We start from the raw sequence: 23,529 nt of genomic DNA, 5'->3' as shown, positions 1-23,529 counted from the left end.
GGACCCTCACGCTGCCCCCACGCCTCGCCTCTGGTCCAGGGCATCTGAGCATGGGGGACTGAGTCCCTCCTCTCCAGCCTGGCCCTGGACTGGGGGGGGGCTCCGCCTCATGCTGGGAGGGTCACTGAGAAGCATCCGTCACCCACGGGCATCTGCCAAAAGCTGGTGTCCCTTTTCCCCAGGGAATTTCAACCTATCCAGTGCCAAGTTAGCATGGGGAGAGAAATGACAGGTCTCGAGTATGGGGATCCCCCTCTGGGAGCAAGCAAGTCTGCATTACAGACAGGCCACCCCCAGCTCTGCTAGGAGCTGCCTTCTCTAGCTCTCTCCACAGAGGCTTGTGGGAGCTGGGGTGCCCAGGGGAAGGGAGGTGACACACACACTGGGGGTTGCACCTGCTCTCTCTTCTCATTCACTCATCACAGACATCTTGCTCCCCACCACCCATACCTCCGGCTTCAAGGGACCTTTCGAGAGGGCCCGAGATTCAGGCCACCCTCTCTGGGACTCTCGCAAGAAACAGCCATTTCACAGATGGAAACTGGGGTCCCAGCCCCCACCCCCACCCCCACCTCCCAGGTCACAAGACCGTGCAGCGGCCAGCTGGGATTAGACAGCCATGCCCCTGAGAGTCCTGGGTTTGAGAGTCAGGTGAGTCAGGGAGGGGAGACCCAGGTTCCAGGGCTTACCAGGAAACAGCCGACGTCCAGCAGGAGGACAGTGGGAATACCACCGAAGGTGACACCCTGCAGCACGGTACTGTTCTTGGCCGAGTTGTAGCAGTAGGCATCGTCGGGCTTGTCACCGATGCCCAGGCGCTCTCGGATAGACACCGTCCTGGCTGGCCACAGCTCCAGGAGGGGGGACGTGGTCATCGTGGCCAGCCGCCCTGGGAAGGCACAGTGGGCAAGCTGTCAGGGCTCAGGCTGGCCCTTGGCGTCCCAAGGTGGGACCTGACATCTCTAGGGGGGGCGGGTGACTGGCAGAGTCAGCAGAGAGCAGCTCTACTGTGGGCACAGCCCAAAGGGGCAGATAAACATGGCCCATGGCCTGGCCTGGCCTGGCCACACTGACCATCTCTCTGGAAGGGGGTTGACAGGGGTAGGGTGGGCAGGAACGCTGGGGCTGTCCAGTCAGTGGCCCCTGAGAGACCCTTAATGGGAGCTACTGGGAGGTGTGGGGTGCAGATGGGGTGTAGCAGGGGTGAGGGCACCAGGAACCCACAGACAGGGAGGAAGGGACAGCTTCAGAAGGGCCACGGCCCCATAGCGACTCTTCCCAGGACCACAGAATGGTGCAGAATGGGGTCTCCTCCTGGGCTCCCAACGCCCAGGGACCATTTCTAGGCTGCCACTCATCCCCTCGAGTCAACTGACAATAACATATGAGTTCCCAGAGAGGGAAAGCCAGGGTAGGGGCGACAGAGAAGAGAAGGTGTGGGAATTCGAAGCCTGAACTGGCCGAGAGGGGTGACTGGATGGAGCGAGTTTGGGGATCTCACCAGAGCTGTCCCCCAGCTCTGCCTCCCTCCCTAGGACTCCTGGTGCCCGTGCCCAGGTGAAGCCCCTCCTCACGGCAAGATGTCAGAAAGTGAGAGCCCCGCTTCTGGAGGCTTTTCATATAGTCTGAGGCTAAGGAGGCAGGAGCCGGGCTCGAACCCTTTCCCTGTGCGGCACATCCTACTTCCTGGGCTGGTTAAGCTAGACTCTCAGGGCATCCCACCCTGCTGACTGGTCCTTCCACCTGTTACTACAGGCACAGAGACAGACAGACAGGAATGGAGGCCCTGAGGGGACAAAGTGCAGGGACGTTCACTTCCTAACAAAGTCCCAAAACCTAGATATAGACCAGGTCCCCTGAGATAGAGCATATGTTCACACGTGTCCATAAACTAGGGCAAAATATATACCTGAAAGCAGAAGTACACGAAAGTCTGCAGAGAATACCCCCCCCAGCACTTCATCTGCACTATTCCAGCCTTTAGGTCCATGATTGTTCAACAATTTGTTTGGCTTTGTATGTTAACTCTCTTTTCAGCCACCAGGTTCCAGATGCCAGCATGATGCCAACCAGACTTCCCTGGACAGACAACCCCACCAATGTGTCCTGGAGCTCCACTTCCCCAGAGCCCTGCCCCACTAGGGAAAGAGAGAGGCAGGCTGGGAGTATGCATCGACCTGTCAAGCCCATGTTTAGCGGGGAAGCAATTACAGAAGCCAGACCTTCCACCTTCTGCAACCCACAACAACCTTGGGTCCATGCTCCCAGAGCGATAGAGAATGGGAAAGCTATCAGGGGAGGGGATGGGATATGGAGATCAGGTGGTGGGAACTGTGTGGAGCTGTACCCCTCCTATCCTATGGTTTTGTTAATGTCTCCTTTTTTTAATTAAAAAAAAAAAGTGCAGGGAAGGTAACAGCTGTCTGGGCCACTTAGGGTCCAGTGCAGGTAATACTGGTGTGTAGGGGTGGGGGGTTTATGGGGGGAGTTCCTAATTCTGATCTCCAGAACTGCTAGGCTGGAGACTGCCCCCCCCCACACCTGCAAGAGGAAGTGCAAGAAGGGTGGGTGAGTGGAGGTGGGCGGGTAGGAAGGAGTCCCCAGATGCTGAGTCATGTTCTCAGCCCTGGGGGAGAGAAGTGACCACAGCTGGAAGGGGTGGCAGGAGAGCCATGAAGCTGGTTCCTCTAAACAGAGTGAGGACAGGTTTCTCGCAGACTGGGAGTCCTGGCCTTTCTCCTTTAAGCTCCACCCAGTGGCACTACCCCAACGGACAGCCTCTCCTTCCTGTACCCCAACTTACCAGGCTCTGGGGGGCGCCCTGCAGGGGTCTAGCTGGTGCAGGGCCAGGAGCCCACTATTCAGGTCCTGTCCAGTGGGCTGTCCTGGCTTGCAGACTCCCCTAGAGAAACAAAGACAGACTCAGTGGGGGCTGCCTTTTCCAGCTGAGGGGTTCTGGTTGGGAATCCTTCTGCACCCCTGCACCCAGGCCTACTCCCCAGACCACCCTCTACCCTCTCCTCATCCAGCACCAAGCCCACCACACACAAGGGTCCCAGTGCTCACAGCCCAAGTGGGGCCCTAGCAGGGGCCATACCCCAAAAGCACAGACAGCTGTGACCATGACCTCACACAGATCCCCAGGGCACAGGCTGCCTCCCAAGTGGAAGAACAGGAAAAAGGAACAGCCCCACAGAACAAACAGAGGCCGGCAGGGCACAGAGAAAGCATCAGAAACAGCTCACAGAGGGAACATTGTTCCTGGGTGGCTACTGTGGTGGTGGGGAGGCAGGAGAGGCCTCGCCAGTGGGGCGTCAGGCCCAGCAGACAACACCCCCAGGGTGCCCTCCCCCTTCTAAGCCCTTCTGAGCCCTCTTGACAGACTCCCAGAGGGTGAGAAAGTTCACTAACGTGGTCCAGGGGGTGGCGCAGTAGATAAAGCATTGGACTCTCAAGTATGAGTTCCTTCCTGAGTTCAGTTCCTGGCAGCACATGTACCAGAGTGATGTCTGGTTCTTTCTCTCTCTCCTCCTATCTTTCTCATTAATAAATAAATAAAATATTTAAAAAAAAAAAAAAAAGAAAGAAAGTCCACTAACAACTAAGTCAAGGGCCAAGCAGTGGTGCACCTGGTTGAGTGCACACATTACCATGCACAAGGGCCAGGGTTCAAGCCCCTTCTCCCCGTCTGCAGGGGGGTGAAGCAGGTCTGCAGGTGTCTTTCTCTCCCCCTCTCTGTCTTCCCCTCCTCTCTCCATTTCTCTCTGTCCTATCCAACAATGACATCATCAATAACAACACCCACAATGTTAAAACAACAAGGGCAACCAAAGTAAATAAATAAGTATAAAAAAACAAGGGCAACAAAAGGGAAAATAAATAAATATTTAAAAATTTTAAATAAATAAAATAAAGCTACTTTAGGCCCCACTTCCCCAGCCTGGCATGGTGCCCTGGCTCCTCAGCCAAGTGGCCTGTCCCACGTGTCCTGTCAAGATTAGGTGCCCAGGTCAGGGGACAGCATGAAAGGCCAGCCACAGCCTGTCCCACGTGAAGAGTCTAGGGCCCACAAAGCCTCCTGACCCTGTGAGGCCAGCGTTTGATTATCTTCCTGCCACACACACAGGGCTGCCCTGCCAGGCTGGGGTTTGGGGGACAGCAGCAGGGACAAGGGGGACCCAGCTGGTGGGGACCAGAAGAGAGCTGGCCAGTGGGCAGAGATAGCTACAACCAGGCAGAGGCAGTGTGGCCACAGGAGCCCGCCTGGCAGCTGCTTTGGGGACACTGAGTCACCTGCCCAGCCCAGTGTTTCTTAGCTACACATGTCTCCACAAATCCAGACCTTAAAGAAAGTTCTCAAGCTCACTCCTCAGCACCTCATTTCTACTGAGTCCTTTGAGCAGAGGAATCAACTGCTGAGGCCTGGTGAGCAAGCAGGCGACCCCAGGATCCTGACTCCAAGTTCAGGCCACGTGCACCCCAAGAGTCTGGCATCAGCCAGGGGGCTCAGCGGGCTACAGTCCAGCAGCTCTGACCTACCGAAGAAGCAAAGCCCCCAAGTGAACTCACCACCAGGATGACTTGACCTACTCCGTAGGAATTCAGGATGCTTTTGTCACCGTTAAGCCTTCCGGTAGGGGTAAGATGACAGATAACAAGGACCACCTGAGCTAATTATTATTGTCCTCCTCCTCCTCCTCTTCCTCTTGCAGCTCTGACCTGTCAGACGCCGAAGTTATAAAATAAACACAAACCTTTCCTTGCGGCCAAGCAGCCTCAGGGAACCTGGAGAACTGCTGACCTCCAGACACCAAGTGGCACAGAACCTGGCCGGGTCACTCTGGAAGCAGGTTTTCACTTCCTTCTCCATGAAGCGGAGGGGAGGTTGGGGCTGGGAGGGGCGGGGGAGCCTGGGTCGGTCTTACAGACCCTTTGGGAAACTTTCCATGAAGGGAAGGGGAGGTTGGGGGGAGGGAGCCCAGGTCGGTCTTACAGGCCTTTGGGAAACTTTCCAGGAAGGGAGGGGAGGAGGGCAGTGCCCACACAGAAGCCTAGAACCAAGGTCTCTCTCCCCCGGGAGCTGTGGGGAGCTCCTTACTGTTTACAGGAAACACACAGGGGAGCCCCCCCACCCCACCCACACACACCCAGCCTGATGTGCCCCTGTGACAGCGCCTGAGCAGACCAGAAAGGCCTCTGCAGGAAGCAGGAGATGGGGACCCAGAGCCCCGCAGGAACCCAGGCCTCAGAGAGGAGGGGCCAGGGCGCACCCCCTCACTGCGGCACCCCACCCTGGGGGCTGCAACACAGGAAGGCAGCAGGGCGGGCCTGGGGCACCCTGCGGGGCGGCTGGTGAGTCTCAGGTCAGAGCCCCCTCGAGTCCCCTGGCCCCTGCTCCCCTCCTGGGGGTGCACTCCCAGGAGCTCCCAGGGTGGCTGCGGCCACCCAGCTGCAAGGGGCTCCCGTGTGACCGGCCGCGCACCCCTGGGGGTCGGGCTCCAGCCGTCAAGTCCCGGGAGAGGAGAGGAGGCGCTGCCGGGCGCGGGTCCGAGTCGCCGCACCCCCTCTGTGCCTCCGACCCCAGGCTGATCGGGCCCGGGGCTGCCCCCACTCGACCCCGCCCTGCATGCACACACCCCGGCCCCACCTGCGGCGGCGGCTCCCCGGGCGGCCCCGGCCCGGCCCGGCAACAAAGTTAGGAAACTCCGGCGCCCGCTGCACATGCGCGGCCCGCGCCCCGCCCCGCGTCCCTGACACCCTAGGGTGCCACCCACCCCCAGCCCCGGTCCGCCTTCCCCTTCGCCGCCTCCGGGTTCCTCCCCCGCCCCTAGGTCACCCCCTCGCTCCTCCCCACCCCAGGGTGCTCCCCCCGTCCGTAGGTCACCCCCCCTTCCTCCCCACCCCAAGGTGCCCTCCCTTGCCCTAGGGTGCCCCCGGCGGTGGGTCACCCCCGCGCCCCTCCCCTCCCCCCCAGGTCCCCGTCCTGTGAAGGCCACTGCCTGGCCCTCAGAAAACCCCCGAAGACATGGGGGCTGCCTTGTGTGGAGCTGAGCCTCCTCGGGCTCTCCAGTCCACCCCAACTCCCCCATTCTGGAGACTGAACTCAGCGTCCAACACTTTGTCCACAGCGTTACCTTTCAGGCTCCAGGTCTTTTTTTTTTTTTTTTTAAGACAAAATTTTATTGGAATTTTCAGTAATATCTAATTAAACCCCCAAAGTAAGGACAATAAGAAATCAAACACATATCAGGGGATGGGGAGTGGACCAACTTTGACCCGTTGCCCCCCCAGGTAGCTGAGAGGTTGCACTGGGAACTGGTTGTCCCTTGTGGGGTCCTGGGACCTCTGCTGACTTGGGGTTGAGGGTTCTTTGGTTTTTTGCAGATGCTGGCCTAGAGTTGAGAAGTGCTGAGAAAATTTATTTCAGTACCTGCATCTCTGAAGCATCAAAACCAAGAATCTGAGCGGAAACCCTGTGCAAGACGGAGTTGACGAGTGGAGAAAGCGGATAGTCCAACAGTTCGTACTCATCTAGGAAACTCTGAATCTCTTCTTTGACTCTTAATGTTTGTTTTAAATTTTTATTTATAAAAAGGAAACACCAACAAAAAGCACAGGATAAAAGGGGTACAACTCCACACAATTCCCACCAGAACTCCATATCCCATCCCCTCCCCTGACAGCTTTCCTATTTTTTTTTTAAATTTCTTTATTGGGGAATTAATGTTTTACATTATACAGTAAATACAATAGTTTGTACATGCATAACATTTCTCAGTTTTCCACACAACAATACAACCCCCACTAGGTCCTCTGTCATCCTTTTTAGGCCTTCCCCACCGCCCCACCCAACCCAAAGTTCAGTTCAGCTCTGGTTTGCGGTGGTGTGGGGGATTGAACCTGGGACTTTGGAGTCTCAGAGTCTCTTTGCATAACTATTATGCTGCCTACTCTCCACCTTTTTTTTTTTTTTTTTTTTACCAGAGTACTGTTCATCTCTGGCTGATGGTGGTGTAGGAGATTGAATCTGAGACTTTGCCTGAGAGTCTCTTTGCATAGCCATTATGTTATCTACCCCGCCCTCTTTATAATGTTTTATTTCTTTATTGGATAGAGACAAATTGAGGTGAAGGGGAGAAAGAGGGAGAAAGACACCTGCAGCACTATTTCACTATTTGTGAAGCTTCTCCCCTGCAGGTGGGGAAGGGAGGTTGGGTGGGGCTTGAACCCAGGTCCTTGAGCTCTGTAGCATGTGCAATCTACCAGGTGCTCCCCCCACCCCCCAAGCCCCCTGCAGGTCCTTTTCAGTGCCAGAAATCTTCTGTGATCAGCCCTTCACTCCTCAGGGGACGGCTCCTCCATTCCTAGACTTCCACTCTTCACAGAAATGATAAAGTTGTCCTCACTCCCCTGCGCCTGGGGACCCCAGCCGCTGCCTGGCTTTTTGGAGGGAAGAGAGTCTCTCTCTCTCTCTCTCTCTCTCTCTCTCTCCTTCTGTAATAGCTCTTTTCTGTCCCAACTGGCGTCCCCTTTCTCCTCCCACCCCTACCTCCAGACTCCAGCCACTAAGAAGAAAGAAGTTGGGATCTTTATTTCAATCAGCGAAGAGATTTCTGAATTGGACTTTCAGTAAGTTATGTTTATTTCAAAATCAAATGAAGGCCGTGATGGAGCAGAATGTGAGTGGAGGTAATCACAGCCCCTGTTGTGTGTCTGGGAGTTAAAAAACAAAAAACCATCTCTGGGCCGGGCAGTGGTACACCCATTGAGCACACACATTACCAGGCACCAGGATCTGGGTTCAAGCCCTCACTCTTCACCTGAGAAGCTTCACGAGTGATGAAGCAAAAATTGCAGATATCGCTGTCTCTCTCCCTCTCCCTCTCCCCTTCCCTCTCAGTTTATCTCTGTCCTATCAAATGAAAGAAAAAAGTGGTTGGCAGGTGCAGACACTAAGCCCCAGTTATAACCCTGGTGTCAATCAGTAAATAAACTTAGTAAAATAAACACTACTGTGGTCCAGGAGGTGGTGCAGTGGATAAAGCACTAGATTCTCAAACATGAGGTCCTGAGTTTGATCCCCAGCAGCACATGTACCAGAGTGATGTCTGGTTCTTTCTCTCTTTCTCCTCCTATATTTCTCATAAATAAATGAAATCTTGGGGCCAGGTGGTGGTGCACCTGGTTGAGTGCACATGTTACAATGATCAAGGACCTGGGTTCGAGCCCCCAGTCCCCACCTGCAGGGGGAAAGCTTTGCAAGTGGTAAAGCAAGGCTGCAGGTGTCTCTCTATCCCTCTCCCTTCTCTACCACCCGCTTCCCTCTCAATTTCTGGCTGTTTCTAGCCAATAAATAAAGATAATTTTTAAAAAATTAAAAATAAAATAAATAAATAAAATCTTTAAAAAAAATAAACATAAACACTACCTCCTGACATTTCCAGCTAATGTATAGGAGTCAGGGATGGACCCTATTTGATCAATAAGAAAATGAAAGTTGAGGAATATGGTGTTTTTTTTTTTTTTTTTTTTTTAGTAGTAAGGCTGTAGGGACTGACAAAGGAATCCGCTGGGAGGCCAGGAGCTTAGTCACCTCACCGCTCTGGACTGATTTCAACACTCACCCACCTGTTTCGGAATCTAGAGGACTGGTCACATTCTTGTACTGCTCAGGATGGGCTGATAGCAGTTTCTTTTTGTGGATATTTTTCCCTTTTTTTTTTTTTATTTAAGAAAGGAGACATTAATAAAACCGTAGGATAGGAGGGGTATAACTCCACACAAGGATTTTTTTTTAACAGGTTTTGTAGCAAGTAGAACAGAGCTAAAGCTCACTCGCAGTGCCCAGAAAAATGAAAGTGTCAGTAACAACATTCCCCCCCTCCAGACGCTGGGGCTCGGTGCCTGCACTAGGAATCCACTGCTCCTGGCAGCCATTTTTTCCCCTTTAATTTATCGGATGGGACAGAGAGAAATTGAGAGGGAAGGGGGAGACAGAAAGGGAGAGAGAAAGACAGACACCTGCAGACCTCTTTCATCACTTGTGAAGTGTTCCACCCTGCAGGTGGGAAGCCAGGGGCTCGAACCCGGATCCTTGTGTAGGTCCTGTGCTTATTACTATGTTTGTTTAACCAGGTGTGCCCCCCGGTAATGACAACCCCTCAGATGCTGCAGGCAGTGCCCCAACCCTGGGCTCTGTGACAGCAGGGGCTACTGGTCATTCAGTCATGTTGTCACTCTGCTGAGGGCTGGGGACTGTCACCTCACCCCCCCATCCCCGACACTCAGGCGGATGGACATTGGGTGAGTGAGGGTCTGGCTGGCTGAGGGCGTGGAGAGGGTGGGCTCAGCAAGAGGCCGCCAGGCCCGAGACAGGGTTACAGGACATGTGCCAGCAGTGGGCTTTCACTATCTCTTCCGGTTCCTGGAATATCCACCAGCTCTTGGCAGGTGTCGAGCATTTTTTTTTTTTTAACCAGAGCACTGTTCAGCTCTGGTTTATGGTGGTGCGAGGGGATTGAACCTGGGACTTTGGAGCCTCAGGCATGAGAGTCTGTTTGCATAACCGTTATGCTATTTACCCTCCACCCAGTGTCGAGCCTTAATCTCATCTCCAGAGAAGCCAGCAGGCTTTGAGAGGGTCCAAGATAAAACAGCAAGACCGACCAAGATAAAACAGCAAGACCGACCAAGATAAAACGGCACAAGTGGGGCTGGGCAGTGGTGCACCCGATTGAGCAAACATGTTCCATCTGCAAGGACCTGGGCTCAAGCCCCTGCTCCCCACCTGCAGGGGTGGTGGTGGTGAGTTTCATAATTAATGAAGCATGTTGCAGGTCTCTCTCTCTGGGCTACAAATCCACTGCTCCTCTGTCCACTTTTTCCATTTTTGTTGCTGCTGCTGTTGTTGTTGGACAGGACAGAAGAAATACAGAGAAGAGGGGAAGACAGAGAGGGGGAGAGAAAGACGCCTGTGGACCTGCTCCATTGCTTGTGAAGTGACTCTACACACAGGTGCAGAGCCAGGGGCTCAAACCAGGATCCTTACACCAGTCCTTGCACTTCGCACTATGTGCACTTAAGCTGGAGTGCCACCACCCAGCCCCCATAAATAAATATTTTTAAAATAATAGCACCTGGGGGCCAACGGTAGCGCAGCGGGTTGAGCGCAGGTGGCACAAAGCACAAGGGCCGGCGTAAGGATCCCAGTTCGAGCCCCCAGCTCCCCACCTGCAGGGGAGTCGCTTCACAGATGGCGAAGCAGGTCTGCAAGTGTCTGTCTTTCTCTCCCCCTCCTCTCTCCATTTCTCTCTGTCTTATCCAAGAACGCCGACATCAAAAACAACAGTAATAACTACAACAATAAAACAAGGGCAACAGAAGGGTATAAATAAATAAATATTTAATAAAAAGAAGAGATTGAAGGAACATTGGGATCCTAATGTGTTTTCTTTTTCTTTTTTTTTTTTTTTTAAGATTTTATTTATTTATGAGAAAGAGAAAGAACCAGACATCACTCTGGTACATGTGCTGCCAGGGACTGAACTCAGGACCTCATGCTTGAGAGTCTAGTGCCTTAGCCACTGCGCCACCTCCTGGACCACCCTGATGTGTTTTCTATACACCATTCAAGGTGAAATGAGAGGCTGTGCCAATGTGTTAAAGACTGTACTGTGAACCATTAATTCCCCAATAAATAATAATAAAAAAACTTGTGAAGTAAAAGAAGTTACAAAAGAGAAGAAAAAAAAAGAGAGAGAGATGAGCACACCTAGTGCTTCAGATTACAAAAACAAAAACAAAACCAACCTCTCAGGAACAAAACATCCCACTCCTGGGCTCCCCTGCGGATAAATTGTCAGCAGTATGAGTAGATTGGCCAAATCTAGCCTCCTCTTCATAGCAAAAGGGAGCATTTATGATGATCACTCTGATTCTACACAGGTGTACATGTTTCTCCTGCTCTAAGATAAAGAGTAGATTGACCCACTTTATATCTCACTGCCTTTCAGCCACCAAATTGCAGACGCTACTATGATTCCATCCTGACTTCCCTGGGCAGAGGACCTCACCAATGTGTCCTGGAACCTCCCCTCCCCAGGGCCCTCACCCACTAGGGAAAAAAGAGAGACAGACTGGGGGGATGAATCCACCTGCCAACACCTGTATCCAGTGGAGAAACAATCACAGAAGCCAGAACTCCCACCTTCTGCACCCCATTAAGAATTTTGGTCCGGGAGTCAGGCGGTAGCTCAGCGGGTTAAGCTCACGTGGCGCAAAGTGCAAGGACTGATGTAAAGATCCCAGTTCGAGCCCTTGGCTGCCCACCTGCAGGGGAGTCACTTCACAAGCGGTGAAGCAAGTCTGCAGGTGTCTATATTTTTCTCTCCTCCTCTCTGTCTTCCTCTCCTCTCTCCATTTCTCTCCGTCCTATCCAACAACGAAGACAGACAACAGTAATAACTACAACAATAAAACAAGAGCAACAAAAAGGGAATAAATAAATATTTTTAAAAAAAGAATTTTGGTCCATACTCCCATCAGAGGAGAAATGACAGGGGGAAGATAACCAGAGGGCTCTGAAGTCCAGCTCCAGGACCCAGAGACAGAAGAGGAAAAAGAGAGGGACATTTGGATGTAGTAATAGATGTAGATAGTAATAGTAATAGATTTGGAAAGGAAGAAAAGACGGGGCCATGAAAAGAAAGGGGCAAACAGATACAAACATAGACAGATAGCTATAGAAATAACAGTTCACCCATACTTACAACCTTAGGAGAACTGCTGTAGCTTCCAATGGAGGAACTGGGGATTCAGAACTCTGGTGGTGGGAACGGTAGGGAGTCGTACACCTGTGGTCTTATAATTTTGTAAATCAATATTAAATTACTAATTTTTTTTAAAAAACTTGTAAAAAATTTCTGTGGGCTAGGTAAGGGGAAAAAAAAAAAAAAAGAACCTGAACCAGAGGGAAATATTTGCAGCACAGGATTTGTAAACAAGGGCTTCGGTCTCACACGTTGAGCTTCCACCCATCAGTGAGAAAACACCATAAAAGTGGACATAAAAAGCAAACATCTAAAGTAAAAGCAAATTAAAACAGTAACGACATTTCATCAGCCATCTGCTGATTGGTTATTTATTTAACTCATGTTTTTAAAGTTGAGTTGGGCTTTAATGACACTGTAACTTCATCTGTTGCTGGAGTGGGTAGAAGCATCCAGACGGTACATCATCTCTCCTTAAAAGTAAATGAATTAAAGTGTTTGTTGGGAGCAGTGGAATCTTGCATGTGCAATACCCCCAGAGAAAAACTTGGCAGTAAGGGCTGGGGAGACAGCACAGAATTTTTTTTAAATTTTATTTATTTATTCCCTTTTGTTGCCCTTGTTGTTTTTTTATTGTTGTAGTTATTATTGTTGTTGTCGTTGTTGGATAGGACAGAGAGAAATGGAGAGAGGAGGGGAAGACAGAGAGGAGGAGAGAAAGACAGACACCTGCAGACCTGCTTCACCGCCTGTGAAGCGACTTCCCTGCAGGTGGGGAGCCGGGGTTCGAACCGGGATCCATATGCCAGTCCTTGAGCTTTGCGCCACCTGCGCTTAACCCGCTGCGCTACAGCACGACTCCCGACAGCACAGAATTTAAACACCACAAGTCCCTGGTTCAATCTCCAGTCCATCAGATTCCAGAGCTGAGGAATGACTGGTCAGAATAATGATCATTACGGGAGAGCAGTGCTGCAGGTGTCTCTCCTGTTGATCCAAAACAGTGACCACCGAGCACAGTGGAGTCATGCTGTCACCAGACCCTGGCAATCACCTTGCTGGCAAATAAAAAAATAGTCCCAATGTGAACACCCCCCAACACACACACACACACACACACACACACACACACATGCACACACGCACACACGTACACAGTCTGCTGAGCACATGAGCTGTACTCAGCACTCATCTGACATCACAATACTGGCATGCTTCTGGTCCTGGTCAACAAAGTACCTTAGCCCCATTCCCGAGGAGGAGACACACATGGGCGAGGGCAGAAGAGTCCCGGGGGTTCCCTCCCCTCCATGTCACAGTCCGTCTCGCCCGTCACCCCCTGGTGTCCTCAGTCCAGGTGGAGGTCAGGCCCTTAGTAAGGGGTGTTAGCTGTCTCTTGCTCTCCCCGTCCTGCTGTTCCCACCCATCCAAAACAGTGGCTCTGGCTTGAGGACAATCTCTGGCTTTTTGGCTCTCTCCCACCTGCTAGAAGGTGTCAGAACTTTGGGACTGGGGCACCAGGCTCCCTCCTGCACATGACCAGGGCTGGGGGCCAGTCTCCTTCCTGACAACTCATCTGTACATTTTTTTCTGGATGGTTGTCTACTTTTAAAAAAAATATTTGGTTGTTGTCTGGGAGGTGACGCAGTAGATAAAGCATTGGACTCTCAAGCATGAGGTCCTGAGTTCAATCCCCGGCAGCACATGTATCAGAGTGTGATATCTGGTTATTCATCTCTGTCCTCCTATCTTTCTCATGAATAAATAAATAAAATCTTTCAAAAAGGGGGGGGGGGAGTTTGGGTGTTAAGTGCACATGGTGCAAAGTGAAAGGACCAGCATAAGGATCTGGGTTCGAGCCCCGGCTCCCCACCTGCAGGGGAGTCACTTCACAGGCGGTAAAGCAGGTCTGCAGGTGTCTATCTTCCCTCCCCATTTCTGTCTTCCCCTCCTCTCTCCATTTCTCTCTGTTCTATCCAACAACGACAACATCATCAACAACAACAATAAAACAACAAGGGCAACAAAAGGGAAAAAAGTTTTAAAAAAGAGCTCTGACAACATAATAAGGAGATAAAATAATTAAATGTAGGGCAAAGGATATAAAAGTATTTTGTTTATCTTAACAAGAGAGATAAAGGTATACAGAGAGAAAGGGACCACTAGAACACTGCTCTGCTCTGGCTTATGGTGGTGCTGGGGATTGAACATGGAACCTTAGAGCCTTAGGCATGAAAGTCCTTTGCAGAGTCATTATGCTGTCTCCCCAGCCCCATTTACTTTACTCGCCCAGCCCCACTCTTGAAGCTGGATGAACTCACAGCCAGGAAAGAGTGTTTATTACAAGAGGATGAGAAGTCTGGGGGGGGGGGGGCTCAGCTCGTGTCTGCCTGACTGATCCCCCAGCCACTGTCTGTCAAACTCCTGGCCGCAGCCCCCACAGCCAATGCCCCCTCCAGCCCAGCCTGTGTCCTCCAGCAATGGCTCCTCCTGCCTCTCAGAGGTCACTCCTGAGTCCTGCCCCACAGATGGCTGCATCCCCAGAGTGTCCTGTCTCTGAGGGTCTCGTCCACAAAACATATCTTCAATCCACTGCCCTCCCCCCCCCCCCAGTCACCAGGGCAAAGGCCACTCTCCTGCTCCTCTCTTCCTTCCCACAGTCAGGGATCTTCAACTAACTTTAATATCATCTGCTCAAGAAATTCACTCAGGATGAAATCATGGACCTGAACATAAAAGCCAAAACTGAAAAACAAACCAACAAACAAAAAAGCCCTAAGGGGCCAGATGGTGACTAAGTGCACATAGTACAAAGTGTAAGGATCCGGGTTCCAACCCCCGGCCCCCCCCACCTGTAGGGAGGGATGCTTCATAAGCAGTGAAGCAGGTCTGCAGGTGTCTCTGCCTCTACTATCTCTCCCTCCTCTCTCAATTTCTCTCTGTCCTCTCCAATAAAATGAAAAAAAAAATTTTTTAAAGGCCTCCAGGAGCAGTGGACTCGGATTTGTGGTGCCGCAGCAAGACCCAGTGATAACCCTGGAGGCAACAACAACAACAACAACAAAGAGAGACTATGGTAACATGGGAGAACATCTAGAAGGCCCGTGGGTTTTGGCAGTGACTTTGTAGACACAATGTCAAAGGCTTCATCTGTAGAAGAAATAATTGATCAGCTGAACTTCATTAAAATTAAAAAACTTCTTTTTTTTAAAATAATTTATTTCTTTATTGGGGAATTAATGTTTTACATTCAACAGTAAATACAATAGTTTGTACATGCATAACATTCCCCAGATTCCCATTTAACAATACAACCCCCACTATGTCCATCATCTTTCATGGACCTGTATTCTCCCCACCCACCTACCCCAGAGTCTTTTACTTTGGTGTAATACTCCAATTTCATTTCAGGTTCGACTTGTGTTTTCTTTTCTAATCTTGTTTTTCAACTTCGGGCTGAGAGTGAGATCATCCCATATTCATCCTTCTGTTTCTGACTTATTTCACTCAACATGATTTTTTCAAGGTCCATCCAAGATCAGCTGAAAACGGTGAAGTCACCATTTTTTTTACAGCTGAGTAGTATTCCATTGTGTATATAGACCACAACTTGCTCAGCCACTTACCTGTTGTTGGACACCTGGGTTGCTTCCAGGTTTTGCCTATTACAAATTGTGCTGCCAAGAACATATGTGTACACAGATATTTTTGGATGGATGTGTTGGGTTCCTTAGGATATATCCCCAGGAGAGGAATTGCAGGGTCATAGGGTAGGTCCATTTCTAGCCTTAAAATTAAAAAACTTCTGCACTGCCAAAGACACTGTAAAGAAAATTAGAATAGCAAACACACGTGCCAAAGACACGTTGAAGGACTCTTTCCAAAAATCTACAAAGAGCTCTCACAACTTGACAACCAGAAAATAAAGAAGCCTGGGAGGTGGCACAGTGGATAAAGGTTGGACTGTCTAAGGGCACACATTGTAGTGGGCAAGGACCCAGGTTCAAGCCCCTGGTCCCAAATGGCAGGGGGAAAGCGTCACAAGTGGTGAAGCAGGGCTGCAGGTGTCTGTTTCTCTCCTTCTCTGTCTCCCCCTTCCCCTCTCAATTTCTCTCTGTCTCTATCCAATAATAAATAAAAAAGAGAGAGGGAGAGAGAAACACCTGCAGACATGCTTCACCACCCTTGTAGATCTCCCCCTGTAGATGGGGAGCAGAGGCTCGAACCTGGGTCCTTGCGCATGGTAATATGTATGCTTAGCTGCCTGTGTCACCATCTAGCCCTTCATTTTAATTTTTTTAAGGGAAAAAAATAGAGTAAAAGTGTCTCTAGGCGGGAGTCAGGCGGTAGCGCAGCGGGTTAAGCGCATGTGGCGCAAAGCACAAGGACCGGGGTAAGGATCCCGGTTCGAGCCCCCGGCTCCCCACCTGCAGGGGAGTCGCTTCACAGGCGGTGAAGCAGGTCTGCAGGTGTCTGTCTTTCTCTCCCCCTCTGTCTTCCCCTCCTCTCTCCATTTCTCTCTGTCCTATCCAATAATAACGACAACAATAATAACTACAACAATAAAAACAACAAGGGCAACAAAAAGGGAAAATGAATAAATAAATATTCAAAAACATTTTTTTTAAAAAGTGTCTCTAGGAGTGGTAGAATTGTGTAGATGCCAAGTCCACACACTGTCCCTACCCAATAAGTAAATATTTAAAAAAAAAAACTTTGTGTCCATCTACAGGATGTCCTATGTAGGAACCCTGGGTGTTACATATGGTAGAGCGCACATGTGACAATGCACAGAGACCTGGGTTCAAGCCCCTGATCCTCACGAACAAGAGAATGCGTCACAAATGGCGAAGCAGTGCTACAGGTCTGTCTGTCTTTCCATCTCCTAGTCCCTGTCAATTTCTGTCTCTATCTAATAATAAATAAATAATAAAGATGTCTGATATAAACTCTGCTTTTTAAAAAAATATTTATTCTCTTTTGCTGCCTTTTTTATTGCTGTAGTTATTATTGTTGTTCTTACTGATGTCGTTGTTGGATAGGACAGAGAGAAATGGAGAGGGGAGGGGAAGACAGAGGGGGAGAGAATGACAGACACCTGCAGACCTGCTTCACCACCTGTGAGGCGACTCCCCTGCAGGTGGGGAGCCGGGGGCTCGAACCGGGATCGTTACGCCGATCGTTGTGTTTTGCGCCACCCACTGCGCTACCGCTCAACTCCCTGAGCAGATTTAATAGAAATATATATTTTATTTATTTATATTGGATATAGACAGAGAGAAATTTAAAGGGAAGGGAGGGAAGGAAGGAGACACCTGCAGCCCTGCTTCACCTCTTGTGAAGCTACGCTCTACAGGTGGGGACTGGGGGCTTGGACCCGGGTCCTAGTGTGCTGTGACATGCTGCTCTACCCATGTGGCACCACCTGGCCCCCCACACTGCTCTTTTTAAACACTCAGTGACCACATTGGAGTGGGGGAGCCTGAGGGTGCCGGGAACCCCATGAGGGGAGGAAGAGATCATGGCTGGGCGTGTTTGCTGCTCCCCGTGTGCAGACTGAGTGAGTGAAGAAATGACTGACTGAAGAAATGCAGATGGGTCTGGATGTCACCCACATCCCGGAGACCCTGCAGTGGGCGGAGCAAAGACGGAGTCCAGGGAAGGTCATCTTCTCTCCCCACGTGCCCTGGCCCCGAGGGCCTCAGGGAACCCACACCGTAAAAAGCAAAGGGTGGGCGGGGGCCGGGTGGTGGTGCACCGGCTTAAGCGCACATAGTGTGAAGCGCAAGCACCGGCTCAAGGATCCCGGTTCGAGCCCCCGGCTCCCCATCTGCAGGGGGGGGTCACTTCACAAGCGGTGAAGCAGGTCTGCAGGTTTCTGTCTTTCTCCCTATCTCCCCTTCCCCTCTCAATTTCTATCTGCCTTAGCCAAAAAAACTGAAACAATGGCCACTGGAGCAGTGGATTCGTAGTGCAGGAAAGTACAGGGCACAGGGAGGGAAGGACTCTGTGTTTCACGCATCCACAGTCTCTGAACAGTGGACTGACCCTGGCCTCCACCTCACCGGCCATCTTCCTGGCGCCCCCATTGGCTCAGTTCAGCTCCGTAGCCTGCACCACGCAGCAAGTGCCACCCCTGGCTGGGGGGTGGGCAGGAGGTGTCTCTCCCATGGAAGAGATAGTTGCCCAGGTGGGCTGCACCATTTACAAAGGCAAAAAGGGGCTGCATTCTCCAGGGAGGAGCAAAGAGGGTGGGTCTGGGGGAAGGGTGGGTTTGGGGTCCAGACAGGGAGCACCTGAGAGGGTCAAGGCAGGTGTCTGGGGGCCATTGGTGCTAGGGGCAGGGGCTGTGGGGCTCCCCAACCAGAGCTCAGCCCTGGCACCCCCCGGATCTCCTCTGCCTTTTTTTCCTTCTTCTCTTCCTCCTTCTCTTTTAATGTCTGTGGGTTTTCTCTCTCTCTTTTTTTAAAAAACATTTTATTTATTTATTAATGAGAAAGATCGGAGGAGAGAGAGAGAAAGAACCAGACATCTTTCCGGTACATGTGCTGCCGAGGATTGAACTCAGGACCCCTCGTGTTTGAGAGTCCAATGCTTTATCCATTGCGCCACCTCCTGGACCACTTTTCTCTGTCTCTGTCTTCTCTCTCTCTTTTAAATTTATTCTCTTTAGTTGCCCTGGTTGTTTTATTGTTGTAGTTATTGTTTTCATTGTTGGAGAGGACAGAGAGAAATAGAGAGAAGAGGGGAAGACAGAGAGGGGCAGAAAAAGATAGACACCTGCAGACTTGACTCCCCTGCATGTGGGGAGCCAGGGGTTTGAACCAGGATCCTTCCACCAGTCCTTGCGCTTTGCACCACGTGGTGCGCTTAACCCGCTGGGCTACTGCCCAACTCCTTGTTTCTTCCTTTTTATTTTATTATTTTTACTTATATACTGGATAGAGACAGCCAGAAATTGACAGGAGACAGAGAGGGAGAGAGACAGACAACTGCAGACCTGCTTCACCACTCACAAAGCTTTCCCCCTGCAGGTGGGAATTGGGGGCTCGAACCTAGGTCCTTGTGCACGGTAACACGTGCGCTCAACCAGGTGTGCCACCCCCCCCCAACTTTTGTAACCTCGGTCTTCTCATTGATTGTGGTGTGACCGAGCTTCCCTTCCACCAGTACCTCGAGCCCTTTATCTCCCAGAAGCCTCAGCTCAGCCCTGCAGGTTGGGGCTGCAAGTCCCGGGGCCCAGCTCCTGCAGCTACAGGAAGGGGCCTGCCCGGGTCACACCTGCTAGTACGAGGCAGCCCGCGCTGAGCTGCTGTCCTGTGGGTGTATGCTGTCATCTGTCACCGTGGTGCTGCTGGGACACTGGTTGGGCTAGGTGATGGGTCTCTCCCAGAGGGCCTGGGTTTGTGGGGAACCCCTACAGCCTGGGTCGCTCAGAGGTGAGCGTCTGGCGCCCTCTAGTGGCACAGCTGAGCCTTTCCTCTACAGCAGGGCCACCCTGGGCAGTGCCCACCTCCACTGGGCAGGGCTTTTCCACGGATGCTGGGGATCGAATTCAGGACTGAGAGTGCCTGCAAGTCCTAATTTCTACCAGTATGCCACTTAAAAAAATTTATTTATTGGATAGAGACAGCTAGAAACCGAGAAGGAAGGGGGAGATAGGGAGAGACAGAGACGCCTGCAGCCCTGCTTCACCACTCGTGAAGCTTTCCCCCTGCAGGTGGGGACCAGGGGCTCGAACCCAGGTCCCTGAGCTCTGTAACATGTGTGCTCAACCAGGTGCGCTACCACCTGGCCCCTTGCTGTTAATTTATTTTTTTTCCTCTGTCTTTACTCTGCAAGAGAAGCAAAGTAACCCCCACTCTGGCCAGGGGTGGAACTTGGACTCTAGTGACATTTAAGTCCAGAATTCCGCTCCTGGGCTATTATTCTGGGACTTTGGAGCCTCAGGCATGATAGTCTCTTTGCATAACCATGTCCTTTCATTTATTTTAAACTTCTCTATTTTTAAATTTAACTATTTTTATTTATTGGATAGAAACAACCAGAAATTGAGAAGGAAGAGGGTGATAGGGAGACAGAGAGGCACCTGCAGCACTGCTTCCCCTGCAGGTAGGGACTAGGGGCTCACACCCAGGTCCTTGCATATTGTAACATGTGTGCTCAATCAGGTACACCACCACCACCCCCTTTAAATTAAGGAAAAGGAAGAATAGCATTTCCTCTCTCTATTGTTTTCTGAAATAGCCTGGAGCAGTGGAACCCTGGAGATGATTTTTTAAAAAGGGAGGGGCATACCTAGTTAAGCACACACATTTTAGTGTGCAGGGACCCAGGTTCAAGCCCCTGGCCCCACCTGCAGGAGGTAAGCTTCACAAGTGGTGAAGTAGGGCAGCAGGTGTTTCTGCCTCGTTCCCTTTCTCCCCCGCACCTCTCAATTTCTCTCTATTCAATAATAACAGATTATTAAAAATTTTTTTTTAAAAAGGTAAGGGAAAGGTCCACCAAAGCACTGGAACTATGCAGGTATGATGCCTTCATCCATAAAGGAAAAAGCAGTCTTGGGTTATTCTTAAAAATCACCTTTATGGGGAGTCAGGCGGTAGCGCAGCGGGTTAAGCGCAGGAGACGCAAAGCGCAAGGACCGGAAGAAAGATCCCGGTTCGAGCCCCCGGCTCCCCACCTGCAGAGGAGTCGCTTCACAGGCGGTAAAGCAGGTCTGCAGGTGTCTCTCTCCCCCGTCTTCCCCTCCTCTCTCCATTTATCTCTGTCCTATCTAACAACAATGACATCAATAACAATAAAAAAACAAGGGCAACCAAAGGCCAAAATATAAAAAAAATCACCTTTAAAACTGAGAATAGCTAGCTGATGCCCGAAAGAAAACTTCATCAACAGCATTTCACAGCACAGGGTCTGTGTGGTCCTGTAGCAAATAGCACCGAGCTCTGATCAAGCCGAGCAGCTTCTGGAAGGACTCGCTCACTCCCCCGTGTGCAACGCGCTGTTAGATTCACTGCTCTTCAAAACATCTAGAAAGATGTTTACCACATCCTGTTCTGAATGATCAAGCCGCACACAGCTCCCTCTTGTGGATCCGGCCAGGTTCCTGCACCTCCGGGCCATGCATCTTCAGGGCCCACACCTGGGCGGGCAACCCGGAGTGGAGGAGTGGCCAGCGGAATCAGAAGTAGCAGTCTGAAGACTCAGGGCCAGGTGGGGTGCACGCGTTACTGTGGACAAGGACCTGGGCTCAAGGCCCCTGGACCCAACTGCAGGAGGGAAGATTCATGAGTGGAACAGTGGTGGATGGGTCTCCCTGGCCCCTTTCCCTTCCCTCTCAGTACCTACGAATAAATAGATATTAAATAAAACAAGGGAAGGAGGGGATTATAGAAACGGTACCTGGAAAGTTCCCCAGGTGTGAATTCGGGCCTCTTAATTTCCGGACGGAGGTCCTTCTCCCATGCCCAGCGTGAGGGAAAAGGCAGCAGACCAAACACACACTCGCATTGTGGTCTCAGAAGCTTCCCGAGACAGGAATGCAGACCAGAGGCTGATGCTGATCTTTCGATGAGACCAGAGCACGGCTTCAGCATGTGGGCTGCTGCAGGAAGCGAGGCCTTTGCTCTGTTCACTGAGCCACCAGCTTTGCTTTTAGGTTAGAAAAAGGGAGAGATAGTGAGAACCAGAGCCTCGCTTGTGGATGTGATGGCAGGGATCACTCCTGGGACCTGACAGCAATTTAAGAGGACGGTGTGACCACACCTTCAGAAATTCCTACAGGAAATGGGCTTTGACCAAGAATTCCCTGTTCAGTCAGATCATCAGTGAAGTCGATTTACAGAAGTTTTTAGATATGAGTCCTTCAAAATATATCCTCCGGGGGTCGGACGGTGGCGCAGTGGGTTAAGCGCATGTGGCACAAAGCGCAAGGACCAGCATAGGGATCCCGGTTGGAGCCCCGGCTCCCCACCTGCGGGGGAGTCGCTTCACAAGCGGTGAAGCAGGTGTCTGTCTTTCTCTCCCCCTCTGTCTTCCCCTCCTCTCTCCATTTCTCTGTCCTGTCCAACAACAAACAACATCAACAATGGTAATAATAATGACCACAATGAGGCTACAAGGGCAACAAAAAGGGGGGGAAATGGCCTCCAGGAGCAGTGGATTCATGGTTTAGGAACCGAACGCAGCAATAACCCTGTAGGAAAAAAAAAAAATATATATATATCCTCCATGCAGCATTCCTCCGGAAACTAGTTCCTAGAGATTGAGCCACATCAAAGAGACAGAAATTAAAAGTTCCAGGGAGTCGGGCTGTAGCGCAGCGGGTTAAGCGCAGGTGGTGCAAAGCACAAGGACCGGCATAAGGATCCCGGTTCGAACCCCGGCTCTCCACCTGCAGGGGAGTCGCTTCACAGGTGGTGAAGCAGGTCTGTAGGTGTCTGTCTTTCTCTCCTCCTCTCTGTCTTCCCCTCCTCTCTCCATTTCTCTCTGTCCTATCCAACAACGACAACAACAATAATAACTACAACAATAAAACAACAAGGGCAACAAAAGGGAATAAATAAAATAAATATTTAAAAAACAAAACAAAACAAGTTCCAGCACAGGGAATCGGGCGGTAGCACAGCGTGTTATGCACATGTGGTGCAAAGTGCAAGGACCAGCATAAGGATCCTGGTTCGAGCCCCCGGCTCCCCACCTGCAGGGGAGTCACTTCACAAGCGTTGAAGCAGGTCTGCAGGTGTCTTTCTCTCCCCGTCTTCCCCTCCTCTTTCCATTTCTTTGTCCTATCCAACAAGGACATCAATAACAACAATCACTACAACAATAAAACAAGGGCAACAAAAGGAAATAGAATTTTCCTAACCTCTGGGGTCCCACAAAAACAAAAGGAAGAGTTTAGCCTTCTAACTGCCTTTCTTCCCACTTTGACTCATTCAAGTGAGTTACAAAGCAACCCTGAAAAAAACAAAGCAGCGGTCGACGTCTGTATTCCAGTCAGCCGAGGCAGTTGTATGAGATAAACCCGACCCACTCTGTTCCCTTGAAGGCCTCATCCTCCTCTTCCTCCCAGAAGTCTAGGGACGGCAGAGGAGGGATGATCTAGAAGTCAAGGCCGCTGCAGTGAGAGCAGGACAGCTGTTCCCCGATAAGCTCTGCACAAACAGCAGCCCCGGGGAACCTCAGCTCCAACCTGGCAGCCCCATGAGAATCCAGCTGTCCAGGAGGTGGCACAGTGGGCAGTGTTGGGCTCGCAGGAATGAGGCTCCAAGCTCAACCCCCAGCATGGAAGGTGCCAGAGACAGCTCACCAGGCCGTGTCTGCACTGCCATGCATGCGGCCCAGGTTCAGCCCCTGGAGCCACACGGGAGGCGGCTCTGGTCCACACCCGGAACAAGGAATGGAGCTGCGGACATCTGACGGGTCAGCTGGCGATTCTCACGCCCTGCTAAGTGCTCATCTTCTGTTCTTCTGTCTACATTTGCTTTTTAGGACACCCAGCGTTTTTCTTTTCTTTTTTGACACTCAACATTTTCATGCCAAGACCTAAGTCCATTCAATTTTTTTTTCAAAGATTTTATTTATTTATTAAGGAGAAACATAGGAGGAGAGAGAGCCAGACATCACTCTGGTACATGTGCTGCCGGGCACTGAACTCTGGACCTAGTGCTTGAGAGTCCGGTGCTTTATCCACTGAGCCACCTCCCAGACCACAAGTCCATTTGATTTTATTCAGTAAAATAAGACCACACAAAGA

The 23,529-nt window shown here is 51.0% G+C and overlaps 1 protein-coding gene across 2 annotated transcripts in view; it reads right to left on the bottom strand.

The window, feature by feature from the left end:
- TMEM63A (transmembrane protein 63A) overlaps positions 1-4,895 on the bottom strand; it is a 32,345-nt gene extending 27,450 nt beyond the window's left edge. Inside the window, exons 1-3 of one of the 2 annotated variants that reach the window (XM_060192424.1) lie at positions 4,570-4,895; positions 2,804-2,902; positions 690-889 (exon numbers count right to left, since the gene is read on the bottom strand). In XM_060192424.1, the coding sequence (XP_060048407.1) occupies positions 690-875 (186 nt within the window). In that variant the 5' untranslated portion in view covers positions 876-889; positions 2,804-2,902; positions 4,570-4,895. Of the gene's footprint in view, positions 1-689; positions 890-2,803; positions 2,903-3,411; positions 3,727-4,569 lie in introns of those variants that run through there. The other variant, XM_060192425.1, reaches the window with a different exon arrangement.
- Between the last annotated feature and the right edge of the window lie 18,634 nt (positions 4,896-23,529).

This window comes from Erinaceus europaeus, chromosome 6 (assembly GCF_950295315.1).
Source record: "Erinaceus europaeus chromosome 6, mEriEur2.1, whole genome shotgun sequence".
In the NCBI taxonomy this organism is placed as follows: domain Eukaryota; kingdom Metazoa; phylum Chordata; class Mammalia; order Eulipotyphla; family Erinaceidae; genus Erinaceus; species Erinaceus europaeus.
Note: the sequence above shows the minus strand (reverse complement) of the source record. Positions and strands in the feature narration are given on the sequence as shown.